We start from the raw sequence: 23,552 nt of genomic DNA on the forward strand, positions 1-23,552 counted from the left end.
TTTTTAGTTCAGAGCTCAAAATGATTTTATTATCTCTCAGGAAACGCCAAACACAGCATGTTAGTCAATAAAAGTGCATTAGAAGACCAGTGCATAATGTATATGAGAAAACTCTGGGCTAAATAATCCTTTTCCAAAGACAACTGAAAAAAATCGTATCAACCCCCATAGCTACAAGGGAGTTTTTGCATTTGAACAGTGAGAAGGACTGAGACCTATTATGCTGACGTAGACTTCAATTCAGCAGCCAAACAAATATCCCAAAATCAGAGTCCCACTCTATATAAGCAGCTAAGGGGCTAATCCCAAATGTGGTTGAGTGGTTAACTTGCAGTGCAAAGAAACAGCCTTGCACGGCTGTCTATATATTGGTCCATCTGTTGCTGGATCCATAGGCTTTGTATGGGAGTGGATAGTCTGTTTCAGAACGGTTAATCCATTTGTTCTGTACTTGCCTCAGCTGCTCCTTTTCCTCTTGCTGTGCTATTAACTGTTGCACCTTGTCCTGGTCATTAAAGGGATTTCTCCCATATTCCTGGCGCAGCCATACCCTATACTGGGAGGGGATCAAAAGGAAAAATTGCATTAGGTATAGCAAACTATTGCATGAGTTAAATTAACATTTTAGTAAGCCTGCCTAAAATAAAGAATTCTGAATACACAGAACAGCAGACACAGTTGACCTACCTATCTGTTCTGACTTACAACTGCTGTTCCTCAGTAGTGATATAATAATGTCAGTACAGGTATGGGATCCAGAAACCCATTAGCCAGAAAGCTACAAACTACAGAAAGGCTGTCTCCTACAGACTCCATTTAATTCAAATAATCCAACTTTTAAAAAATGATTACCTTTTTCTCTGTAATAATAAAACATTACCTTGTACTTGATCCAAACTAAGATATAATTAATTCTTATTGGAAGCAGAACAAGCCTGTTTATTTAATGCTTACATAGTATTCTAGTAGACTTAAGAAGATCCACATTACAGAAAGATCTATTATCCGGAAAAAGCATTCTGGATAAAAGGTCTCATACCTGTATTAAACATTAAAATGGGAATTACTGATTGCTTCTGTGCCTTGACCTAGATACTAAAGCAACAGATTCTGCAAATTCTCACCAGTTTTACAAGTTCTACTGTAGGGTTGCCACCTTTTGAAACGGTGGAGACAAGGGGCGGGGCCATGACATCAGGGGGCAGGGTCATAACATAGATGGGAGTGTCCATGATGTCAGGGGCGGGGCTATGATGTGGCAATTGACGATAAGCCAATCACCGTGTCAATCATGGAAAAAAATTTTGGAAAACCGGGCAGGAAGTTTGGACCCGGGCAGCCCTTCAAAATAACGGGCTGCCCGAGTGAAAACCGGACAGGTGGCAACCCTATTCTACTGTCATATTAAGGTGATTATTAGTAGTTGTAAAAAATGCTTGGTTGATCTGCACCATCACACCCCACTTTACATATAGCAGCATTTCTTTAATTATTAAATTCATTCATTTACACAATGTTTACTACGTCAATTTTATTTGCCATTTCTTCCTGAATGAGTTCCCTTTTTATAATACCTTCTTATGAACTAAAATGCCCAAATTGTAGTTTTACAGGCAAGATGTTACAAATGGACAGACAGCAATAGAAAGACAGGTTAATATAAACATGAAATGACCTTTGACCAAAAGAAGTCAGTAACACTTTCATGGAGATACTGAAAATAATAGAAACATTGTAATGTATTGTAAAATATATATATATATACATTATTTTATATTTCCATTAGACAAATGTATTATAAACTGGATAAAATTGTGATGTGCACCTCACATAATTCTGTTTAGGAGTGTTGAAACACAAAGCTGATTTTCACTTAAATATATTTACATTTGCATTTATTAATGACCCTTATCAGAGAGCACATAGGGCGTTTGTAGTAGCCTGAAAGCTGTCAAATTTTGCTGCCCGACTCTTTCAGGTTTTTCAGTTTGCTGTCAATTAAATTCATTGTAGTGCAGAAATTAAAAGACTGCAGATTCCAGTTCAACTTCTCAACCCCACCCCTAAGCAGCCAGCAAAAATAATAACGAGCCAATGCTCATTTCTCTCTTGGGGTTTGAGCCACATCAGCTCTAGCAAAGCTTACTGTAATTTTAGTCAGGGGTTGAAGGTGCTCCTCAATGGTGACCAATTTAGCAGTTAGCCATGGTGAGTGGTTTAGGCACCAGAAGGAGCTGTTTGAAAGTTGCCACAAGAGGTTAGGGTAGATGGTGGCAGTTAAGGGGCACATTCCCTTACATACCATGTACACCGTTAAAACTAATACTAAGCTTGCTCAAGGCCAGAGATTGCTGACACTCACATGGTTAATTGGTTTCCAAATACATGTAAAAACATTATCAGTTGCGCAACAAAAAAATTGTTGCACCACCTCCCGCATCAAAAGAATGTTGTCACCCATAGACTTTAATGCAATTTGGCGAATTTTCACAGTTTCTATAATTTTCAACAAAGAGAAATGGGTCAAATTTGCCCATCACTAATCAGTAGGCCTTTCCAGCAAATGAAAGGCACTCATTCAGATTAGAAAATTAGAAGTTTACAATATGAAAAGGGTTGTTGAAATGAATGTTGTAGAATTCTCTCCCACAATTAATTGTATTGGCTGATATATTACATAGCTTAAAAAAAAATGTTGGATGCCTTTTCAGAAAGTGAGAAAATACAGGGTTATTGAAATTAACTCTGGATTGATCAAATTGCCTTCTTAGAGCAAGGAAGTAAGTTTCCCACCTCTGAGGCAAATTGGAGAGGCTTCGAATGCACATGAAATAAAGTGCGTCAGCCTTAGCAATGGACTACAAATCTTTTAATTTGAAAAACACAATTCTCACAAATCCCAAGTGCTATTTGGATGAGTCTGAAGGGCAACGATTATGCTTCCCTTTTATGTGCTTGCACGTGTGCCTTTAGGATTATTAAATGAGGCCTTAAAGTGATGCTGACACTAAAAATGTTCTTTTCAAGATATTAATCTTTTGTAAGCAATTGTTACTTGAAGTTCTTAAACCTGACTGTTTTGCCAACCTGACTGTCCCATCTCAGTCTGTCAGTTAGAGTTTCTAATGCTAACCTGCTAAACACACGAATATTGGTGTGTGGCTCTGTCCAGGAGCAAAATAAATAAATAGTCCAAAAATAAAGAAACTAGAAAAATTAATTATGGAAAAAGTAAAAATAACAAAATGGTTTCTCACCAGAGGAACCCCCAGTCCAAGGTTTACCAATAATTTTTCAATATGCAAAAAATCCAAGTGGGGTGATACCCATTTCCAAGTAAAGCAGTAGCTCTGGTTTTCATTAAGTTAAAAAGGCTTTATTAGGACATACATAGGCCTAACACGTTTCGTGCCTGTGTGGGCACTTACTCATAGGCTGTAGGTCTCCCCTAGGTACAATCCTTTTAAAGGGGTGTCGACCAATTAAAATGCATTATATCACAAACAGTCTTGACCAATAGGTGAAAAGCTCAGTACAAAGTGCAGAACCAATCCAAATGTATATTACATTGATTACATGTCAAGAGAAAGGACCAATGTTTGTTACACAAATCACCCCATGTAAAAGCTATATATATCTAATATGGAGGAGGAAAGAAAAGATGAGAGAAAATTAGAAAAAATGAACGGAAAATTCGGGATAATAATAAACTCTAAAGAAAATTACACACTCAATTTATAACCAACACAGAGAAGTTGTGTGCGACAAATTCTTATATAGAGAAAAAAACCAAAAATAACAAATGAAAATAAAGATTCTTATACCACCTGGCTTAAGAATTGATGGAATATCTAAAATACATCTTAGGTGTCTCTCATTGATAATTTGTATAATTGTTTGGTATAGTTTGAGCTCAGAGACGAAAAAGAAAAATATATATTAATAGTGATCATACGGTTAAAAAATTGGTAACTGGGCAATACTGTTTTATACCCGATCTCCAAGGGAAGCCATTGGTACAGGATTTCAAACATTATAAATAGTATTCAATGATGATGTTATGATGGATATAAAAAAAGATTATTTTCTCATTGTGACCATAGTTTGCTGCACTGTGTACAATTGCTGTGGGTGCAACAAATGAGTGGTTACAATTATGCTGGAATTCTGGGGAAAACACTGCATTTTTGGGGGGAAAACATGGCAACTGGCATCAAAATTGCAATTTGTAGATTATACTGCTTCCATAAATAAGGTATATTGCATAGTTACTCAGTCACTATAAACTAAAATCTGTGTTGCTAGATATATGGGAAGGTTAATGGGCTGTTGTTATGCAACAATCAATTTTGATTCCACAAGATATTGATTTAAAACACGTCAAAATTACTCTTTCTGAACTGATTGAATTTTAATCACTTAGGAATGTTAGGTAAAGACCAATATTTACAATATACAGTAAATTAGAATTCAGTACCTTAAACCAAGCAACATTTTGATTAACGATTACATAAGGCTGCCTTCAAGTCTGTATTGTTATGCACTACGTTACAGCATATAAATTTAACTCAATTGTCTGGCTCCCCACTGACATAGTATGAAAGTCAATTACTAACAAATTGGTCTTTCTGTATCATCATACTATCTTGACTAAGTCAAGCAAGCACTCATACCCATAACGTGCTGTTACCTAAATAATATCTATTAGTAGTCCCAAAAAGAAGACATACAACTGTAAACATGCCGTATTAGTCATGAAAAGCAATATTTAGTTTCATAAGATAGAAGGGACCCCAGATTTCCTATCATATACACAGAGGGGTAAGTAGGTTTCTGAGGACAGCCCTAAAAATAGATGAGCTTCAAATTTAGCGTATTGGAATACAATCCATATTGAACCATCCATTTTCATATACATAAGTAATTTGCATGACACAAGCCTTATATGTAATAATAAGGATATCTCCAAATTCTGGGTCAGCTAGCACTCAGACGGGACTTCATTTAAATGAAAAAGATTGAACTCAATGGATATGTCTTTTTCAACCTAAATAACTATGTCACTACTACTGTGTGTAACTACAGTATGTTACTTGTTACGCCCAGTCTCTTATCTAAACATTCAGGGGAATTCAGGTCACACATACAGCAGCTGTTGTGACAATGTGACTTAAGTTTCACTTACAACCACAACTCATAAGAAGCGGGGTAGTGACCCATAAGATCAGACTGCAAAATGTTTCTATTTCGCACTGTAGTAAGAAATACTAAAGGGGGTTAACAATTTTGCATGCTGTAGATCATGATGTTAGTACCATAGAGTCTACATTTGAGGTTTACATGTGATTCAATACAGGGTTACTTGACAGCCAGTAACCAACAACAACTTTTAGCTACAAAGCATGCAAATGATTAATTTTAGGTCACATTGTGTCATATTCTGCCTAGTTGTGAGATCTAAGCAAATGTTTAAAAGAGTTTGTGTGAAGGAGTTAAAATTAGCTATGTAAAGTAGAGTTCTGGCTAGTATTTTTGAGTGAAGTTAAAATTTAATTTGAGTGCATATAAGGAACAGTCGGTATAAAGAGGTGCAGCAGAGGATTATTAATGGGCGAGGTGAGAATCTTGCAGCCATATTTTGGATCAGAAGTTGATCAGTGAGTGAGTAAGAGGCTAATAGAAAAGTTGAAGTATCTAAATTGGAAGAATTTTTTGTAGCTCTATTTGGGAAAGGGGAAAATTCTACTCTTTCAATCAAAATGTTGTAAGGAAGGTGGAGTACAGAGAAGAATGCAAAATCAAACCAATATACCTTTTACTGTCAGCTGATTTTCCATAAACCCACTTAAAAATCGCAAGCAATATTTTAACATGTTGGGTTCTTCTACTTAAGAGGTATTTCAGTTTACCAATATTCAGTTTACCAAAGAAAATGTACATTGGTTTTTCAGCTTTCTAAACTCGGATTTTTTTCATATAACTTTGTGCCAACTATAGTACTACAGAGATCCAAATCATGTTTAAAAATAGATATTTTTCAGAAATATATTTTACTATAAGTGCAAAAATACAACTGATTTGAAAAACAATTTCCAATTCCAATTTCTGTTTCATTTCATGGCTGGAAAGTATCTGCCATGAGATTTGCCATGAGCTGCACTCTTGCAAATGATAAAGTGGAAGTGGTATGTTTTGAAATCTGCCACTAATGTTTGGAGCTGAACTGCTTGCTGGGAGAGCTCTCCAAGAATATGTTCATGTCATGTGATATTATCAACATAATGTACTGCCTTTGTATTTTCAATTATTTGCTTTATGTTCTAACAATGTAAAAATACTGCACAGGGCTGAAATTAGGGGCCGGAACAGAGTAGGCAGCTGCCTAGAGCACAACGGCATGGGGGAATGCAAATTTTGTTGCTGACACTACGGGTATAGGTATGGGAAACAGTTATCCAGAAGGATCTGAATTATGGGAAGGCCATCTCATATAGACTCCATTATAAGAAAATAATTATAATATTTAAAGATGATTTCCCTTTTCTCTGTTAATAAACAGTACCTTTAGCTTGTTCCTAACTAACATATAATTAATCCTTAACAGAGGCAAGACAATCCTTTTGGGGGGTTATTTAATGTTTCAATGATTTTTTAGTAGACTTAATTAAATTATGGAAATCCAAATTATGGACAGATCCCTTATCCAGAAAAACCCATGCCCTGAACACTCTGGATAACAGGTCCTATACCTGTAGTTAAATGTCATATGATCATATGTAGAGAAAGATCAGTTTAATTTATTTGATTTTTAGTTACTCCTTTTCAATACCAGAACAGAGTAAGATCTCCAGTCCCTGGCATCCTGAATGGCTCATGTGCAGACTTGGACCATGTTAACATTTCAGTGGTGAAACAATTACCTCTCAGTCTGTTTGTATGCTTCCTTTTTTGTCCGAGTAAGCAAGAGGTTTGGTCTCTCTGGGTCCTTTCCTGTCTGCTCTCCTCAGCCATTTTTCTGACGCTTTGGTCAGCCACAAAAGTAGGTTTGGTTATCTAATGTCTTCATCCTGTGAGCACCTCACACGCAATGCTTTATCCCATTAAGAAAAGGAAAATGTAAGGATGGCTTGTTTTTATTAATTTGTTATGCATAAGTTGTTTACTTGCTAATGTTTCACAATGTTGTTTTTCCAAGGAAAAATATTGTGCTCGACTGCTAGTTATGCACATACTAAAATTGCATTCACTCCATATTAGTTAGTATACAGTATATGCCAATAATAAGTTCTGCTTAAACAGGACCTATAGACCTTTAGGTAGATTTTTTATCCCCACAAATAGTTATAACAAGACTGCAGGCGTCATTTACCTCCTCCTGATGAAGCACCTAATGGGAACAGAGCCAGGAGGGACTTACATAAAGTATGCAGGGGCACTGAGAAACTCGCCTCAGACGGCAGTGCCCCCCTGGCTGCCAGGGGGGAATTCCCCTTTTTCCCCAGGAGCTGAATTTCCCTTTTTCCCTTGGAAATTCGGCTCTTCTAGTGCAGAGAGCGCAATTGCGCTCTTTGCACTAGCGACGTGGACCCCACCAGTCCCCCTCTGGCGCTGAAAAGTTGAGTGCCATGAAGGCCACCTCGGGTGGCAAAATATCCTTCCATATGTCTTGTGAATGTCGCTAAGTATGCTCATTCTCTCACTCAATGATACCACTGGGAGCTGTTTGGCCAATGATCAGCGCTTGAACACCAGGGTTGACAATAGGCTTAGCTATAATGGATTTTTTTTTTTTATATTAGTGGCTTCTTTTGTGACATTTGAGGGATATTTATTAAAGGCAGAATGCCAAAAACTTGAAAAATACAAGGTTTTTTTCTATAAAAGCGATTTTTTTTTTTGTGGGGAAAAAAACTCAAAGTTTTGGAGATTTATTATACCCCGAGGATGGAAAAAGTCAGAATCTGAAAACCTGACATCTCAGACCTGCCAAGGTTGTATATAAGTCAATGGGAGAGGTCCCTATCCTATTCTGATGTTTCTTTGGTCTGAGCTGGATTTAGCCCAAAAATCCAACAAGTACATTCAAAAATCTGGAAAATTCAGGAAAAGCCGAAAAAATCGAGAGATTGGGGAAAAAACTCCGAAAATCTTTATTAATAAATAAGGTTACATCATGGATTCTAGATTGGTCGGACTTTTCTTATTTAAATACTCAGAAAAATTTGGATTTTTATAAATAAGGCCCTTGGTGTTTGCTTTTTCCACAGGTAGCCCTGTGTCACATCATGTCAATCAGTTTCCTTCAGCATATGGTCCCTGATGGAAAGTTGCTGGGGATGACATTCAACTTAGCTGATCAGTTATATAAAGTTTTTTTATAAACTGCTTGGAATTATTATTATATTATAAGGGCAACACATTTTTAAAAGAAATGTTATGAAATTGAAATAAATTATTGTCTGAATTACAGATAGCTGAAATATCAGAGGTGGGTTCACAAAGGGAAATTTCAGTGATTTAGTTGGTCTGAAGTAGTTATTATTTTTATGGGTTGAAAATTTATAATACATGCAAACAATAATTTATTGGGGGATGTAAGTATGAGACAATAATTCAGTGTATGTTCCTTCAGTTGAAGAGAACCTCTATCAAATGTGCATCCAACATTGCTGATATCTCATATACCACCAAGCTCTACTTTTCTGTCTGCCACCCATTCTTACCATGGAGCTATTGCAGGCTATGGTGTTGCAAAACATATTTGTTTATGTATACTTAGAAGGGATGTAGCATTTCTTAGAAAATGTTCTAAATATACTGTTATTCCCCATTAAGTGACTTAGAAATGCCTTTCCTAGATGTTTCCATCCAGCTATGTGAATGAAAGAGAAAGACAAATCAATATTCATAATTGTGATATATTTATACTTTTAATATTGCAGGATTGGTCTCTACAATTCAAGTAAAGCTTGGAAGATTTATTTTTCTGATATTGATACAGGATGTGTGTATAAAAACTTGCTGGCGCTATATATATATATATATATATATATATATATATATATATATATATATATATATATATATATATAAATATATATATATTTTATTTTTTATTTTTAAAAATGACAATAATAAGATTATGTTGAAGAACCAAGGCTTGAATAGAATTGAGTGGTCAGTTCCCTAATAGAACCCAAAGTATAGAACCTAGAGTGATACAGAAATAATATACTCTGGGTTTTTTAAAGAGTCCATGAGAAAGGCAGAGCTGTACGTCCCTCTGAAGAGGCAAACGGTTGAGACATATGCCTACCAGTTGTTAAAGTGGCCTAAAGTCCTATGGGCAAAATTGTGCCACTTAAAGGAAAGTAGTTTACCACTTGGGGGTGCCAAATGTTAGGCACCCCAAGTGAATGTTCTTACTTACCTGAAACCCCAGGCCGGTGCTCCTATCAGCAGAAAACTGCACCGGCCAGGGTTAGTCCAGCGAGCACTACGGACCGCTTCTCACGGCTGTGCATGCACATTAGAGTGAAAAGCCGAACTAAAAAGTCGGCTTTTTCATTCTACTGCGCATACATCTGCCCCGGGATATTCGAAGAAAGAAGAAGCCGGAAGAGAAGCACTCCGTGGTGCTCGCTGGAATAACCCCAGGCCGGTGCAGTTTTCTGCAGATAGGAGTACCGGCTGGGGGTTTCAGGTAAGTAAACAGGCCCGTATTTGTGGCGAGGTCACAAAGGCCCGGGCCTAGGGCGGCACGATTCGAGGGGCGGCTTGCAGCCCTGCCGCAACATCTACCTAATGCACCGAGGACACTGTGCGCAATACTAACTTAACATTTACTTGCCTGCGTGCGCAGTCCTCAGTGCCGAAAGTGATAGTGCCGGAAGTGTGCGCACACCGTGTGCGCATGCACGCATACGCGACTGGGGCAGCAGACAGCTTGCACAGGGCCTGGGGGCGCCGCTTATAGAAATCCGGCCATGTAAGTAAATACATTCACTTGGGGTGCCTAACATTTGGCAACCCCAATTGGTAAACAACTTTCCTTCTCCTTTAAGGTCCATCCATAAAGAACTTGGGATTCGTGCAGCCCTTGGGATTCGTGCAGCCCTTGAACTTGAATATGGTGCAAAGTACAAAAGCAGCTCTGTGGGTGTAATGCAGCCCTGTAGTTGTTTCTTCCAAGCTCCCACCACTTTTTAGTATAATGTAATGGAGATATGATACAATATACTACAATTATATAATATATGGAACTCTGCAGTGGTTAACACTGCTGTTTGGTAGTGTTGGGGTCCTTGGTTTGAGTGTGACCTGTATGAAGTCTTATGTTCTCTGTGTATTGCGGATTTGCTCTGATTTCCTTCCACACTCCAAAACAATACAGGTACATTAGTTGGTTTCTGGTGAGATGAACCCTGTATTAGTGTATGCAAGTGATGAATAAACTGGATTATAAACTCCACACAAAATGTTGCTGTTGGTTATGACTGATCATGGCCCTTTATTTTATTCCCCTTTAGTTCTAACTTGATATATTTTGTGGTTTCTTTCTGTGTGGATGGCAGACCCTTCAACTAAAAAGCCTTGTCTATTCAGATTTTCCTATATTGCAGTGTTGCACGGTTTTCAGCCAGTAAAGTTTCGTTTCCACATATCTAAAGCCTGCAAGTAAGGTTAAAGCACATGAGGACGTGTGTGTGGTTTACAGAACAGCTCTAAATTGAACTACTATTTGGAAAAAGCATGGGGGAAACTAGTAACCAACAAAAAAATTAAATAAAAAAATGAAAACTGCATTAGGACTGAGCTAAGGTTTAAAGCAAATAACTGATGGTTATTATTCAAAATGTTTTTCCCTTTCGGGCTACTATGGAAATGCATCGCCGTGTGTGCTTTAGCGCAGGCGACTTTTCATTATAGTCTATGGGAAACCACGGTGAGGCAGTTCAGGGAGATTGTCGCTCAGAAGACGAGGCAATTAGTAATTTTCCCCGAATCTCCTCGTGGGAACTAACCCTAAAACAGATTCTGCCTTATCTGTAATACCCAAGCTGATTTTTTTGTAAAACAAAAAACCAAGGGGCCTATTTATCATGCAGTGTAAAAGTGGAGTGAAGCATTACCGGTGATGTTGCCCAGAGTAACCACTCAGCAATTATATTTCAACAGCTAGAAAACAAGGATCCACTTTTTTTATGCCTACGGGGCATATTTATCAACAATGGAGACAAACATAACCAGTGATATTGCCCATAGCAACCAATCAGGTCTTTGCTTTTGTTTTCTAACTTGTAGGTGAATGTTCAAATCTAATTGCTGATTGGTTGTTATAGGCAACATCACCAGTCATGTTGTCTCCAATGCCCTAAATCTTTTTGATACAAGGCATAAATAATATTTGTTGTTTGCAAGAAAATTTTGCATTCTGGTTTTTCTTTTCAGTTGACATTCCCCTGCTTTACTTTGGACTTGACAACAAGCAAATGTTTTGAACAGTCTAGGAAGTCTGCACATCTACCAGGTGCCAAAATTGTTAAAAATATTATGTCCCTTACCTCAAAACAAGGTTAGAGTTTGGTGTATGGGCAGCCCTTAGCAGGTCCAGACTATGGTGTCTTACAGCAACCCCTCTAGCTTTTGACATAATCTACAGGATGCCAGTTCAGTCTTGGCATTAAGTTCCAAGAATATCCAGAACAACAAACAACTATTCACTACAAATATAATCATTATTGGTATTTAGTGTACACTTCCACAAATATTTAGAACAGCAAATAAGCATTTCCCCAAATATCACTGCCCAGGTGCAATTTTTCTCAATGTTAGTAAATAAGTCCCACTGTGGTTTGATGTAATATACAGTTTTGAATGGGGATTCCTTTAAGAAATGTCCAGTGCTCTTTTGTAGGTCAGATCCAAAGTCTTCCATTATTAGAAATAGCAGTCTGTCATATGTGTTCAATATACTTCTAGCCCATCTAGAAAGTTTTGTGACTGTTGCAGTGCTGTGATGAACAGTAAACCAACCCATTCTCTTTCTTCCGTTTTATGGAACTAAATCAAATGTGAAGAACTGGCTGTGCAAAAATGTGGGTACCCTTGTAATTTTCCTAATTTGAATGCAACTGCCCAATACTGATTACTGGCAACACCAAATTGGTTGGATTAGCTCAATAAGCCTTGAACTTCATAGGCAGGTGTGTCCAATCATGAGTAAGGGTATTTAAGATGGCCAGTTGCAAGTTGTGCTTCTGTTTAACTCTCCTCTGAAAAGTGACAGCATGGGATCCTCAAATCAACTCTCAAAAGTTTTGAAAACAAAGTTTGTTCAGTATCATGGTTTAGGGGAAGGCTACAAAAAGCTATTTCTGACATTTAAACTGTCAGTTTCAACTATAAGGAATGTAATCAGGAAGTGGAAGGCCATAGGCACAGTTGCTGTAAATGCGACATATTGTGAGAATGGTTACCGACAACCCAAAGATCACCTCCAAAGACCTGCACGAACATCTTGCTGCAGATGGTGTATCTATACGTTCTACAATTCAGCTCAATTTGTACAAAGAACATCTGTATGGCAGGGTGATGAGAAAGAAGCCCTTTCTGCACTCACGCCACAAACAGAGTCATTTGTTGTATGCAAATGCTCATTTAGACAAGCCACAGTCATTTTGACACAAAGATTTGGACTGACGAGACAAAAATTTAGTTATTTGGTCATAACAAAAAATGCTTTGCATGGCGGAAGAAGAACACCGCATTCCAAGAAAAACAACTGCTACCTACTGACAAATTTGGTGGAGGTTCCATCATGCTGTGGGGCTAGTTCAGGGACTGGGGCCCTTGTTAAAGTTGAGGGTCGGATTAATTCAACCCAATATCAACAAATTCTTCAGGATAATGTTCAAGCATCAGTCAAAAAGTTGAAGTTACACAGGGGTTGGATACTCCAACAAAACAATGACCCTAAACACAATTCGAAATCTACAAAGACATTTATGCAGAGAGAGAAGTACAATATTCTGGAATGGCCGTCACAGACCCCCTACTTGAATATCATGAAAAATCTATGGGATGATTTGAAGCAGGCTGTCCATGCTCGGCAGCCATCAAATGTAACTGAACTGGAGAGATTTTGTGAGGACGAATGGTAAAAAAAAAAAAAAGCCATCCAGGCTATAGGAGGCGTCTAGAGGCTGTGACAAAATATTTATGTAATATATCTGTTGGGGTGCCCACATTTATGCACCTGTCTAATTTTATTATGCATATTGCATATTTTCTGTTAATCCAATAAACTTTATGTCACTGCTGAAAATACTACTGTTTTCATAAGGCATGTTATATATTAAAAGGAAGTTGTTAATTTGAAAGCTCAGCCAATGATAAACAAAACTCCAAAAAATTAAGAGGGGTTTCCAAACTTTTTCATATGACTGTATCTCTGCCTATCATTTTAACCAAATTATACAAAGTCAGTGTTGCTCAGATTAAAAATGATCTGGAAAACGTCATCAAATCAGAAGCAGGGAGAGGAGAAACTCCTTTCTGTGTAAAAAATATATATTTCTATAATCAGCAAAGCTCAAGTTAGGCCGGGTGTTGGGAGTTTCCTTAACTAAGAAGGATTTAGGGGTTTTAGAGGACATTATAGACAAATAGCAGGGGATCTTTTACCCATAAAGAGGATCACCGCACCAGAGGCCACCCCTTCAGACTAGAGGAAAATAACTTTAATTTGAAGTAGCGAAGGTAGTTCTTCACAGTGAGGGCAGTGAGGTTGTGGAATACACTGCTGGATGATGTTGTAGGGGCAGAGTCTGTTAATGTTTTTAAGAGTGGCTTGATTTCTTGGACAAGCACTTTTTTAGGCAAAACTCAAAGCCTGATGCTGCAAGCCAGAACAAAAAATCCGCCATCTCAGACCTGCCGAGGCTGTGCATAAGTCAATGGCAGAGGTCCTTATCCTATTTTGCAGTTTCTGTGGTCTGTTATGGAGTTAGCCGAAAATCCAACCATTTTGGGCAAAAGTCCAAAAAATCAAGAAATTTGTGAAAAAACCCTGAAAAAATCAAATAATTCCGGTTTTCGCCCAAACCAATTAAAACAGGGGGTCCCCAACCGCCAAGCAGCAGCCTGGTAACGGGCCACAGGCAGTCTTGAACTGGGCTGCCGAGCCTAGGGGACAATTAACATGGCGCGACGAATTGGACACGGACGGGCCGAATTGGACGCTGACCCCTCCAGACCCCCTCCCCCGGTCCTTGCAAAAAATGTGGCTCTCCATTGGTCCTCGGGCCAAAAAAGGTTGGGGACCACTGAATTAAAACAATCTTTTTTAATAATAAAGCTAAGGTAAAATCGGGTATTGGAGTTTGGTCGTGGTTTTTCTATTTAGAAAGTGAAATAAATAAGGATTTTAGTAAATAACTCTCTTATTGTTATTGCTACTTTTTTTTTTACTTATCTTTCTTTTCAGGCCCTCTCCTATTCATAGTCCAGTCTCTTATTCAAATCAATGCAGGTTGCTAGGGTAATATGAACCTCAGAAACCAGATTGCTGAAATTGCAAACTGGAGAGCTGTTGAGTAAAAAGCTAAATTACTCAAAAACCACAAGTAATACAAAATGAAAACCTATTGCAAATTGTCTCAGAATATCACTCTCTACATCCTACTGAAAAATAATTGAAAGGTAAACAACTCCTTTAAGGACATACAGTACTACACACAATGAAACCCTCTGTATTCCTTTTAGTAATCCCTGCAACCTGTGCTGCTTGAAACCTCATTAGATGCTTGATTTTATTTGTGCAGCAATATGTTCAAATGCTTGTTTTCTAAATATTTCAAAATAAAATAAGACAGTGTCACCCAAATGGTTTCCTGGATTGCACAATATGACATGCAATTCCTTCCCTGTCTGGAAAAAGTACATACATATGCATAATAATGGGCAGATTTACAAAAAAAATTAGGGATTGCCAACAGTTAAAAATGTTTTGTTCATTATGAATACTTTCCTGACTGTGTGGGAAATGTTCTTGATACGAATCAATGTCGTAAAAAGAGTATGCCGGGCCCCCCTGCAAAAAAATTTCAGAGGGACCCAGTGCACTCCAATCCCCCATGTTGCTCACCAACCCCTTGGCTGTTGCTCTCAATGGCCTCAAAGCAGTTGCTCATTTTTTAATTCCAGGCTTGGAGGCAAGTTTTGGTTGCATAAAAACCAGATGAACTGCCAAACAGAGCCTCTTGTAGAATGTCAGTCCACATAGAGAATACCAATAGCCAATCACGGCCTTTATATGGCACCCCTGAGATCCATTTTTCAATGCTTGTGTTGCTCCCCAACTCATCCCACGGGTATAAAAAGTTGGGGACCCCTACTATAGAGGAAGCAAACCCCGCTTTCTGGGCCCCCTTTTCCCCAGGCCCCCCTATGATTGTGGGGTCTGCTTCCTCTATAGTTACGCCACAGATACAAATGGACACATTTAGAAAAGGAGATGATTGTAGTGGTGAGGTGTTAAGGAGCCTAGCAACATTAATCTCTAAAACCCCTATCAATCTAATTCAAAATTGAAGTAATTTTCTGCCCTGCCTCTATGCTTGCAGGCATAGAGGCAGGTCCAGCAATATATGATTGACAGCTGAGATTTGTATATACCTTTATAATGGGCATGGGTGTGTCAATAAAAATAGAATTTGAGTTTCACGTTTAATTTAAAAACTTTTATTATACAGCTTTTTAAGTCTTAGGGGCAGATTTACTAAGGGTCGAATATCGAGGGTTAATTAACCCTCGATATTCGACTAGGAACTAAAATCGTTCGACTTCGAATATCGAAGTCGAACGATTTAGCGCTAATCGTACGATCGTACGATCGAAGGATTATTCGTTCGATCGAACGATTAAATCCTTCGAATCGAACGATTCGAAGGATTTTAATCCAACGATCGAAGGAATATCCTTCAAAAAAACACAGGCAAGCCTATGGGGACCTTCCCCATAGGCTAACATTGAGTTCGGTAGCTTTTAGCTGCCGAACTAGGGGGTCGAAGTTTTTCTTAAAGAGACAGTACTTCGATTATTGAATGGTCGAATAGTCTAACGATTTTTAGTTTGAATCGTTCGATTCGTAGTCGAAGTCGTAGTCGAAGGTCGAACTAGCCCATTCGATGGTCGAAGTAGCCAAAAAAACACTTCGAAATTCGAAGTTTTTTTAATTCGAATCCTTCACTCGAGCTTTGTAAATCTGCCCCTTAGTGACAGGTCCCCTTTAACAATTCAGACAACTATTTTCAATGCTGAAACTAATTGTTCCAGAGAAGAAAAATAGGCTATTCTAAAAATATCACTATTCTTTTACCGTTTGTTAATTGGCCCCTAAAGTTTTTTGAAAATATAGTAATATTTCCCCACTGTCTGTATAGGGAATGATGCGGTACCTGAAAGTTGTGAAAGTCATAAGTCAGTCATATGATAAAACCTTTACATTATACATATTTTAGGTTTGTGGCTAGGAAAATAAATTTTGCACTAGGTCAGATGACAATTACATGCATGAGTACAGGAAAATGTTACCTCTTTAACTAATGTCATTTCATATTCCTGGAGCTGCTGCTGAAAGCCAAAGTTTGGCCCGACATAGGATCTGACAGACCTCACAGCAGACAGACACTCATCCCAGCCAAAATTTGTAACTGTCATGAGATAGGCAACCAACATAGTTGTACTTCGAGATACTCCAGCCAAGCTGTTCATTTGTAACAAACAAAACAAATAAGAAATATGTTAAGAGAGGAGATACTGTGGCACACCCAGATAAACAATATTTCATTGGTTTCCCTGAAATGATACAGTAATTAACTCATGTGACATGCAGTAACTACAGAACTTTGCACCAAAGAGCACCCAATTTATCGCTTTCTTGTTCCATACAACACTGACTTCAGCGAAAGTTGAAGATAGTCTTTGATGCTATAATAAGGGCGCTGAATTGGATGTCACATTAGACATTAAAAGAAAAGAAGGACAGCATTAATAAAGCATGCACTCTCTTTTGATATACTGGGGGCCACAATCTAGGAAACATGTCCAAATTCAGTTGACTAAAGTGTAAGTTTTCCAAAAAAAAGTTTTTACTGCTGCTGGAAAATGTATAACAATGCAAGTCTATGAGAAATTCAGGCAACTCAAAAACATTTTTTCGAGCTTTATGAAGAATTTTTGCTTCATTTTAAAAATTCATGGTCATGCAATACATTTTATGATCATTTCGGTAAATGCCTAGAAATCTCCTCAATGGATATACTAACTATAGATACACCGCACACCTGGAATTCACTCTGCAGTAGTGGTGCTGGTTCTTTGCTGACCCGGCACGGTCCCACAACAGCAACTTTTTATTCACGGATCCGCACACACCCAATTTTCTGCAGTGGATAAAGTGCCCCTTCTTTATTTATTTATATCTCCACCAATATCAACGTTTGGGGGGGTACAACCTCCCTTCGATGGGGGGAAGTTGTACCCCCAGCTGAGGTTTGAAAAGGATGCAGCACACTGGTGTGAATATAGAATTGTAAATCGTTCAGTCATGTATATGTTGCTGAATTAAAGATGTTGTTAACAATATTTACATTTTACATAAAGGGTTTACAACCCAGAACAAGGATGTAGGGCTTCGTCCATAATGTCAGACTGTAATATATTACAGTATTTGATGATAATCTTGTAATGTTGGGAATGACTGTAAAGTGCAAGCCTATTTTGCTGCACCTGCCATACAGCACAAAGACTCTGGAAATTGCTTCATATTTAAGTAAAAAAAAATTATATATATATATATATACATATTAGAATATGAGAATAATAAAAAGAAATTTAAATTACATCAATTACATCAATTATGAATAAAAAAAATTGCTTTGTGTCACATGACTTCAAATTTGAGTCATTTGAGTTACATGGGCAGGAATTTCGAGTTGAAATGAATTGAATTATTTCTCAATTGCTATCTTATTTATGAAAAAACTGGAATCTTGAAAGCTTGATCACTTAAAAACGTGCAAAAAACTCTAAAACACAGAAATCACATTCTACTTTTAATTTTTAATGAATTTTCGAAATTGTGCATTACCAAAAAACGTGATTATTAAAGAACATGTAAAGCCTAGATTTTCCTACTATGTATATAAGTTGGGCACATCTCCCCCAACCAAATGGCATTATTTGTACTGCATACATCCCCTCCATTTGCCAGTGTCATTACATTTCCCTAAAACCAATAGCAGCTTTCATCTGGGGGCCATTTTCCCTCTGGCACATCATCAGTGGTTTTATATCTGCAAACAGCACATATGCAATGTAATGGTTAAAAACAGGAGCAGGCAGCTAAAGCAGAGTTTCTATGAAAACCAGCAGTGCCATCTCATCATTGGCTGCTAGACTGGAGGGTGTGTTGATTAATATGAGTTGAGATGAACTGAGCATGCTCATGAGCCAACAGCAAAAGGAAATTCCTAGCGAGGGGGCAGAGTGAATTAGAGGAGCAGAAGGAATTCTAAGTGATTAAGGAGATGCTGCAGCCTCACTATTAACCTTTGAATAAGCTGAGTGGCATGTATTTCGAGATTTCAAAGAGGCTCTTAAGTGAGTAAAATTTTGTGTGGGGGGGGGTTTACATGTCCTTTAAAGTAGCTTGAATTTTGAAAATATACCTCCCATTGACTTCTTCAGCAGATTGACAGATGCAGAATTTAAAAAAAACTATTTTCACTTAATAAAAAAATTTAAATTCTAAAAACCAATATTTGAAAATAATTATGAACATGCCTTTTTGCATAAAAAAGCAAATCACAGTTTTAATAAATCTGCCCATTAGCCGAATCTTAGAAAAAAAATGCTTGGCCAAATCCTGGATTGAGTGCTTTCCTAGTGCCTGTGAGCAAAAAGCACTGCCTTTTCCTTATGAATTTAATGCTGCCTGAAGTCAACAGCACTGTATTTGTGGTAGTTTAATCAGGGTTACCTGCATGTACGTCTTTGGGGTGTGAGAGGGAATCACAAAGAACTCACCAGTGCACAAGACAGCCACCTCCATGAAGTCGAGACTCATGAATAAACTTGATACACTGCTTAAAATGCTGAATTCTATCAAGGAGAAAAGAAAATATGTCAAACAAAAAAGAAGACAGGAGTTTGCAAATGTGTCTGTGTGTGTGGGTTCTCATTAGTGAACCCCAGGGATGCTGCTAGATTTTACAAAGATCAGGACACAGAACTAATATCAGGGTATTGCATTAAAAACTGGGACAACATTCGAATGGGGGCTATCAAATACATTGCTGGTGTCCTTTAATGCAAGAAAATTGCTTTTCAGCAAAGAAGGGAAACTGTGCGTGTTTGAACCATATGGAGATTATAAAGTAACGTGGAGAGAATTTTTTCTTCATCAAAATAATGATGTGCATTAACGTAAAAGGAAAACCAGCTCAGTGTATGTTGAAACTATGGTAAGTTTTGTACAACACAATGAAATGCCAGTTATTATTAGGGCCTTCTTTCTGATCTCTGTGCCACTGCAAACAAAGCTTCAGCACTCATCTATATGGCAGGCCAGTTTGTACAACTTGGCCAGTTCATACCAGTGCACATGTGTCAATTGTTGAGCACCAGGAATGGAGTGGGGTTAGAGGCTGACATCAACCAAGGTGTTCAGAAGAAAAAGGGAAAATAAGGACAGTGCAGAGAGATCTATACAATAGGAATAACTCGAATAAGAATTAGTTAAAATTAACTTTAATATTTGTGATAATGTTCAGATTTTCCTTTCACTTTAAACTGAACTACAGAAGTACCAATCAGAGGAACGATGGTTTACTGTACTGGTCCGGGCAATGGTTTTTCCCATCTCCTTTTGTCTGAAACTATCCCTACCCCAAAGCAGGAAAATCCCTTCATCACTTTTAGAACTGTTGGAATTTTACAGTCTTTCAAATTGATTTTGCCAGAGCCTGTTGATAGTTCTGACATATGAGATATAAAGAATCTGATGTCACTATGTGCCAATGGACTTTCCTTCAAAAGAATCACACTGGGGAATACCTAGAAGTTCATATGTGGTTTAATCACTGTTTCGTTTTTAGTGTTTGTTTTTAGGAAAGAGCAATCAATACTGTGAGATTGTGCTGATTTATCTATAGGGCTAAACTTACAAATATTCTTATTAACAGCCCAAATTAGACATTGCCAAATTTCTTGGAATAAATTAGCACATTGATGTACAAAAGGCTTTCATTGTCTACCTGCAGGCACTGCAAAGTAAACACTAAACCACAATAGTAAAGCTGGCCATAGACGCAAAGATCTGATCTTACGAATTGAGGATTCGTACAATTTTCAGACCGTGTGTGGAGATTCCCGTCATTTTTCGTCCGGCCGAGATCGGTCATTTTGTCGATTGGACAGGTTAAAAGATTTCTGTCGGCTGCGGGTAATATCTTTGCATGTATTGCCGATCTTACAATTTTCAGTGGGAGACTGTCACTAGCTTTGGTCAGACATAACTTTCGTACGATTACTGTCAGGGGCAGAACATCAGAATGGTTAGTGGCAGGTCGGGAGATGAGGAAGTCCGATCGTACGTTGATTCATAAGATCGGATCTGTGCGTCTGTGGCCGCTTAAGTTATATCCCACAGACAATCTTACATTATCTTGTTTACAAAATGACTTAAAGGGGAACTAAAGTCTAAAATAGAATAATGCTAGAAATGCTGTATTTTGTATACTAAACATAAACATGAACTTATTGCACCAGAAACCTAATTAAACAAATGATTTATGCTTTCAAAGTCAGGGGGTCATCATCTTGTAACTTTGTTAAACCATCTTTGCAAGACCAAGACTATGTACATGCTCAGTGTGGTCTGGGAATCTGTTGGGAGGCTAAGCTTAGGGATCATCAGAAGCCGATACAGCAAGACTGATTAATAATCAGGATATGCAGACTGCACCGTGTCCTGTGTTGTCATTTAATCTACTGTGGATTTTATAGTTTTTGTATTGTTTAATACAAACTTTCTCCACCTCTGCAGAACCAGTGGCTGCAGCAAAATAATGCCAATTTATCTGTTTAAATCTGGCTTCATGATCTTTGTCCCTGACACTGGAGTGGAAAACATTTAAGGGGATGTAATGGCAAAAATAAAATCTGATACGAATCTCTACACAGTCGCCGACTGCTCTACAGGGAAACAAACAAAGTATGATTGTTACCCTGAAGAGCAGCTAGGGACTGTTCCCTATCCGCAGCAGTCAGAGCAAGTAAAACGAAGGAGGAATTTCACTTCATACAGTCACATTTCTTATAAAAACAGTACACATTTTTTAATTAAAAAAAAGTATATTGGAGATAGGTTTGCTTTTCATTAAAGAAAGTAAAAATGGGGGGTTTTTTTTGCCTGTACATCTCCTTTAAAGCTCTTTTTTTAATTGTAAGAAGGTGTTCCTTGTTTTCCCCAATGTAATGTTATTATATTAAACATTGTATAATACTGTACCATGATTCTGATAATGTTACTGTGGGGGTAGTTTAAATGGGATGCCAATATCAAAAGAAGACTTCACAGTGGTAATGTTTGGGCATCTCAACTCAACATCAGTTCCTAAATTATTCTGCCATTTACTGATCAGTCATACCCAGAACCTCTCCTTACAAGTAGAATGCTTCAACTAAACAAGTAGAATGAATGTAATCATATATTTACTAGACAATGTTGCAATATTCTTGGCCAACATTTCCCAAGTTGTATACTAAATTCCCTAGCCAGAAATGCAATAGCACAAAGAAGAGCAAAATTCGCCACTTAGAACTCATGCACACAGCTCTTGTATCTTGAGCAATTGATGCACTCTGATCATATGCCTCTCAGAAAATAAACCAATGTCCCCAATGCAATGAAAAGTCTAGAAAGTTAACCAAGTGCTTTTGAAAAAAAGATTATGAGATGAATGGCTAAAACAAGGTCAGACGAATCTACCTAGGGAAACAAGGCTCAGAGTCCATTTAAAGTTAGAATACACTAGTTATATCTAGTGGGGCTTCATATGACGTTCCTCTAAACACAGTAAATTGCTGTAAATTGCTGTAAATTACTATCACAAAAATTAAAAGTTAATATAAGCTTCATCATATTAAAAAAATACATTTTCTAAATATGATCAATTGAAAATTCTGGCCTTTTTCTGAAAAAATCAAGTTGCTCTTCACTCTCTTTTTCTCAGCATCAGTTTCTCTTCATTCTGTCTTCATGCGGGAGTTGGGAGTCTGATTTTGATTGACAGTTAAGTCTAATACAGCCTTTGGGGGGGGGTCCTTTTGCCTAGATGATGTATTAGAACTCATCCTTTTAAAATCACCAGAAATCTTGTTTCCCTACATGCATGGTTTGTGCTAAAGTCAGTTATTTTGTTACATTTTGCTTGTGTTGGAGTTGGTAACTTGAGTTAGCTCTAATATATCTGCTAGGAAAGACATCTTCCCCCTATAAAATATATTGGATCTGTCAATGAAAATCTGACAACCAACTTCTGCATGAAGAGAAATTGATGCTGAGAGGAGGAGAGTGAAGACTAACTTAATTATTTCAGAAACCGGCCATCATTTTTAAATAAGTATATTTAGAAAGTTTATTATTTCAGTATGATAAAGCTTATTTTAAATTTTCATTTTTGCGACAGCTCCCCCTTTAATAATGGCAATAATAAAAACAAGCAGGATTGTAGGAATTCTCGATAAACTGAAATATACATTGTGACAACTATAGTTTTCAGAATCCAACAACAATCCATCTACATTTTTAGTAATAGAAAAAAAGATAGAAGTGGAGGAGGTAGTGTTTTCAAATATGTAAACTGACACAACTGGGTTCAGTGATAACATTCTATCTGGCACTCCCCCACCCACCTCTCTTCTATGCTTGGTTTGGAATTAGATGAGCATAAGTGAGATCAGATTTATTTACTGTAAATAACTATTTCAAAGGTTGCCAAATGAGATATATAGCTGTAAGAAGCTAAAACAATGCCTAAAATTTGTTTGCAAGGATACATTTATTCAGTGGTTTGTGCTGCTGTTTTTGCAACATGAATCTAGTAAACCACTGCAGGTACATTTGTGGTAAACGTAAGGCTTTCAGCTCTGTCCATTAGCACACAGCATGTGGTTTAACCCTTTAAGTGTCAGCAGAATTTCTCATTTCATTTGCACTCAGTACCAGTAGTTTTTTTTTTAACATTTTGTGCGCTCTCACTTTAGGAGCATTTCCTGGGGGGGGGGAGGGTTAAGTTTACCTAAGAAAATTGTACATTGTTTTTTTAGGAGAACCTGAGCTTTATAAATCTGCCAGAATTTTTGTGCATTTCCACTTCTGGTGCAAGAGTTCTAAGTACCAAAGAAAACTAAAAAAATATATTTTTCATGATATAGGGATATGAATGCCAGAAAAACATTTTATTTTATGCACAAAAATTCAA

General features: G+C 37.6%; 1 protein-coding gene across 2 annotated transcripts in view; it reads right to left on the reverse strand.

Annotated features, from left to right (window-relative positions):
• dusp22a.L (dual specificity protein phosphatase 22-A L homeolog) overlaps positions 1 to 23,552 on the reverse strand; it is a 71,870-nt gene continuing 48,318 nt past the window's right edge. Inside the window, exons 5-7 of one of the 2 annotated variants that reach the window (XM_041589260.1) lie at positions 19,093 to 19,167; positions 16,597 to 16,768; positions 1 to 556 (exon numbers count right to left, since the gene is read on the reverse strand). In XM_041589260.1, coding sequence (XP_041445194.1) covers positions 362 to 556; positions 16,597 to 16,768; positions 19,093 to 19,167 — 442 coding nt within the window. In that variant the 3' untranslated portion in view covers positions 1 to 361. 2 annotated transcript variants of the gene reach the window in all.

The sequence above is a fragment of the Xenopus laevis genome, chromosome 4L, assembly GCF_017654675.1.
Source record: "Xenopus laevis strain J_2021 chromosome 4L, Xenopus_laevis_v10.1, whole genome shotgun sequence".
In the NCBI taxonomy this organism is placed as follows: Eukaryota; Metazoa; Chordata; class Amphibia; order Anura; family Pipidae; genus Xenopus; species Xenopus laevis.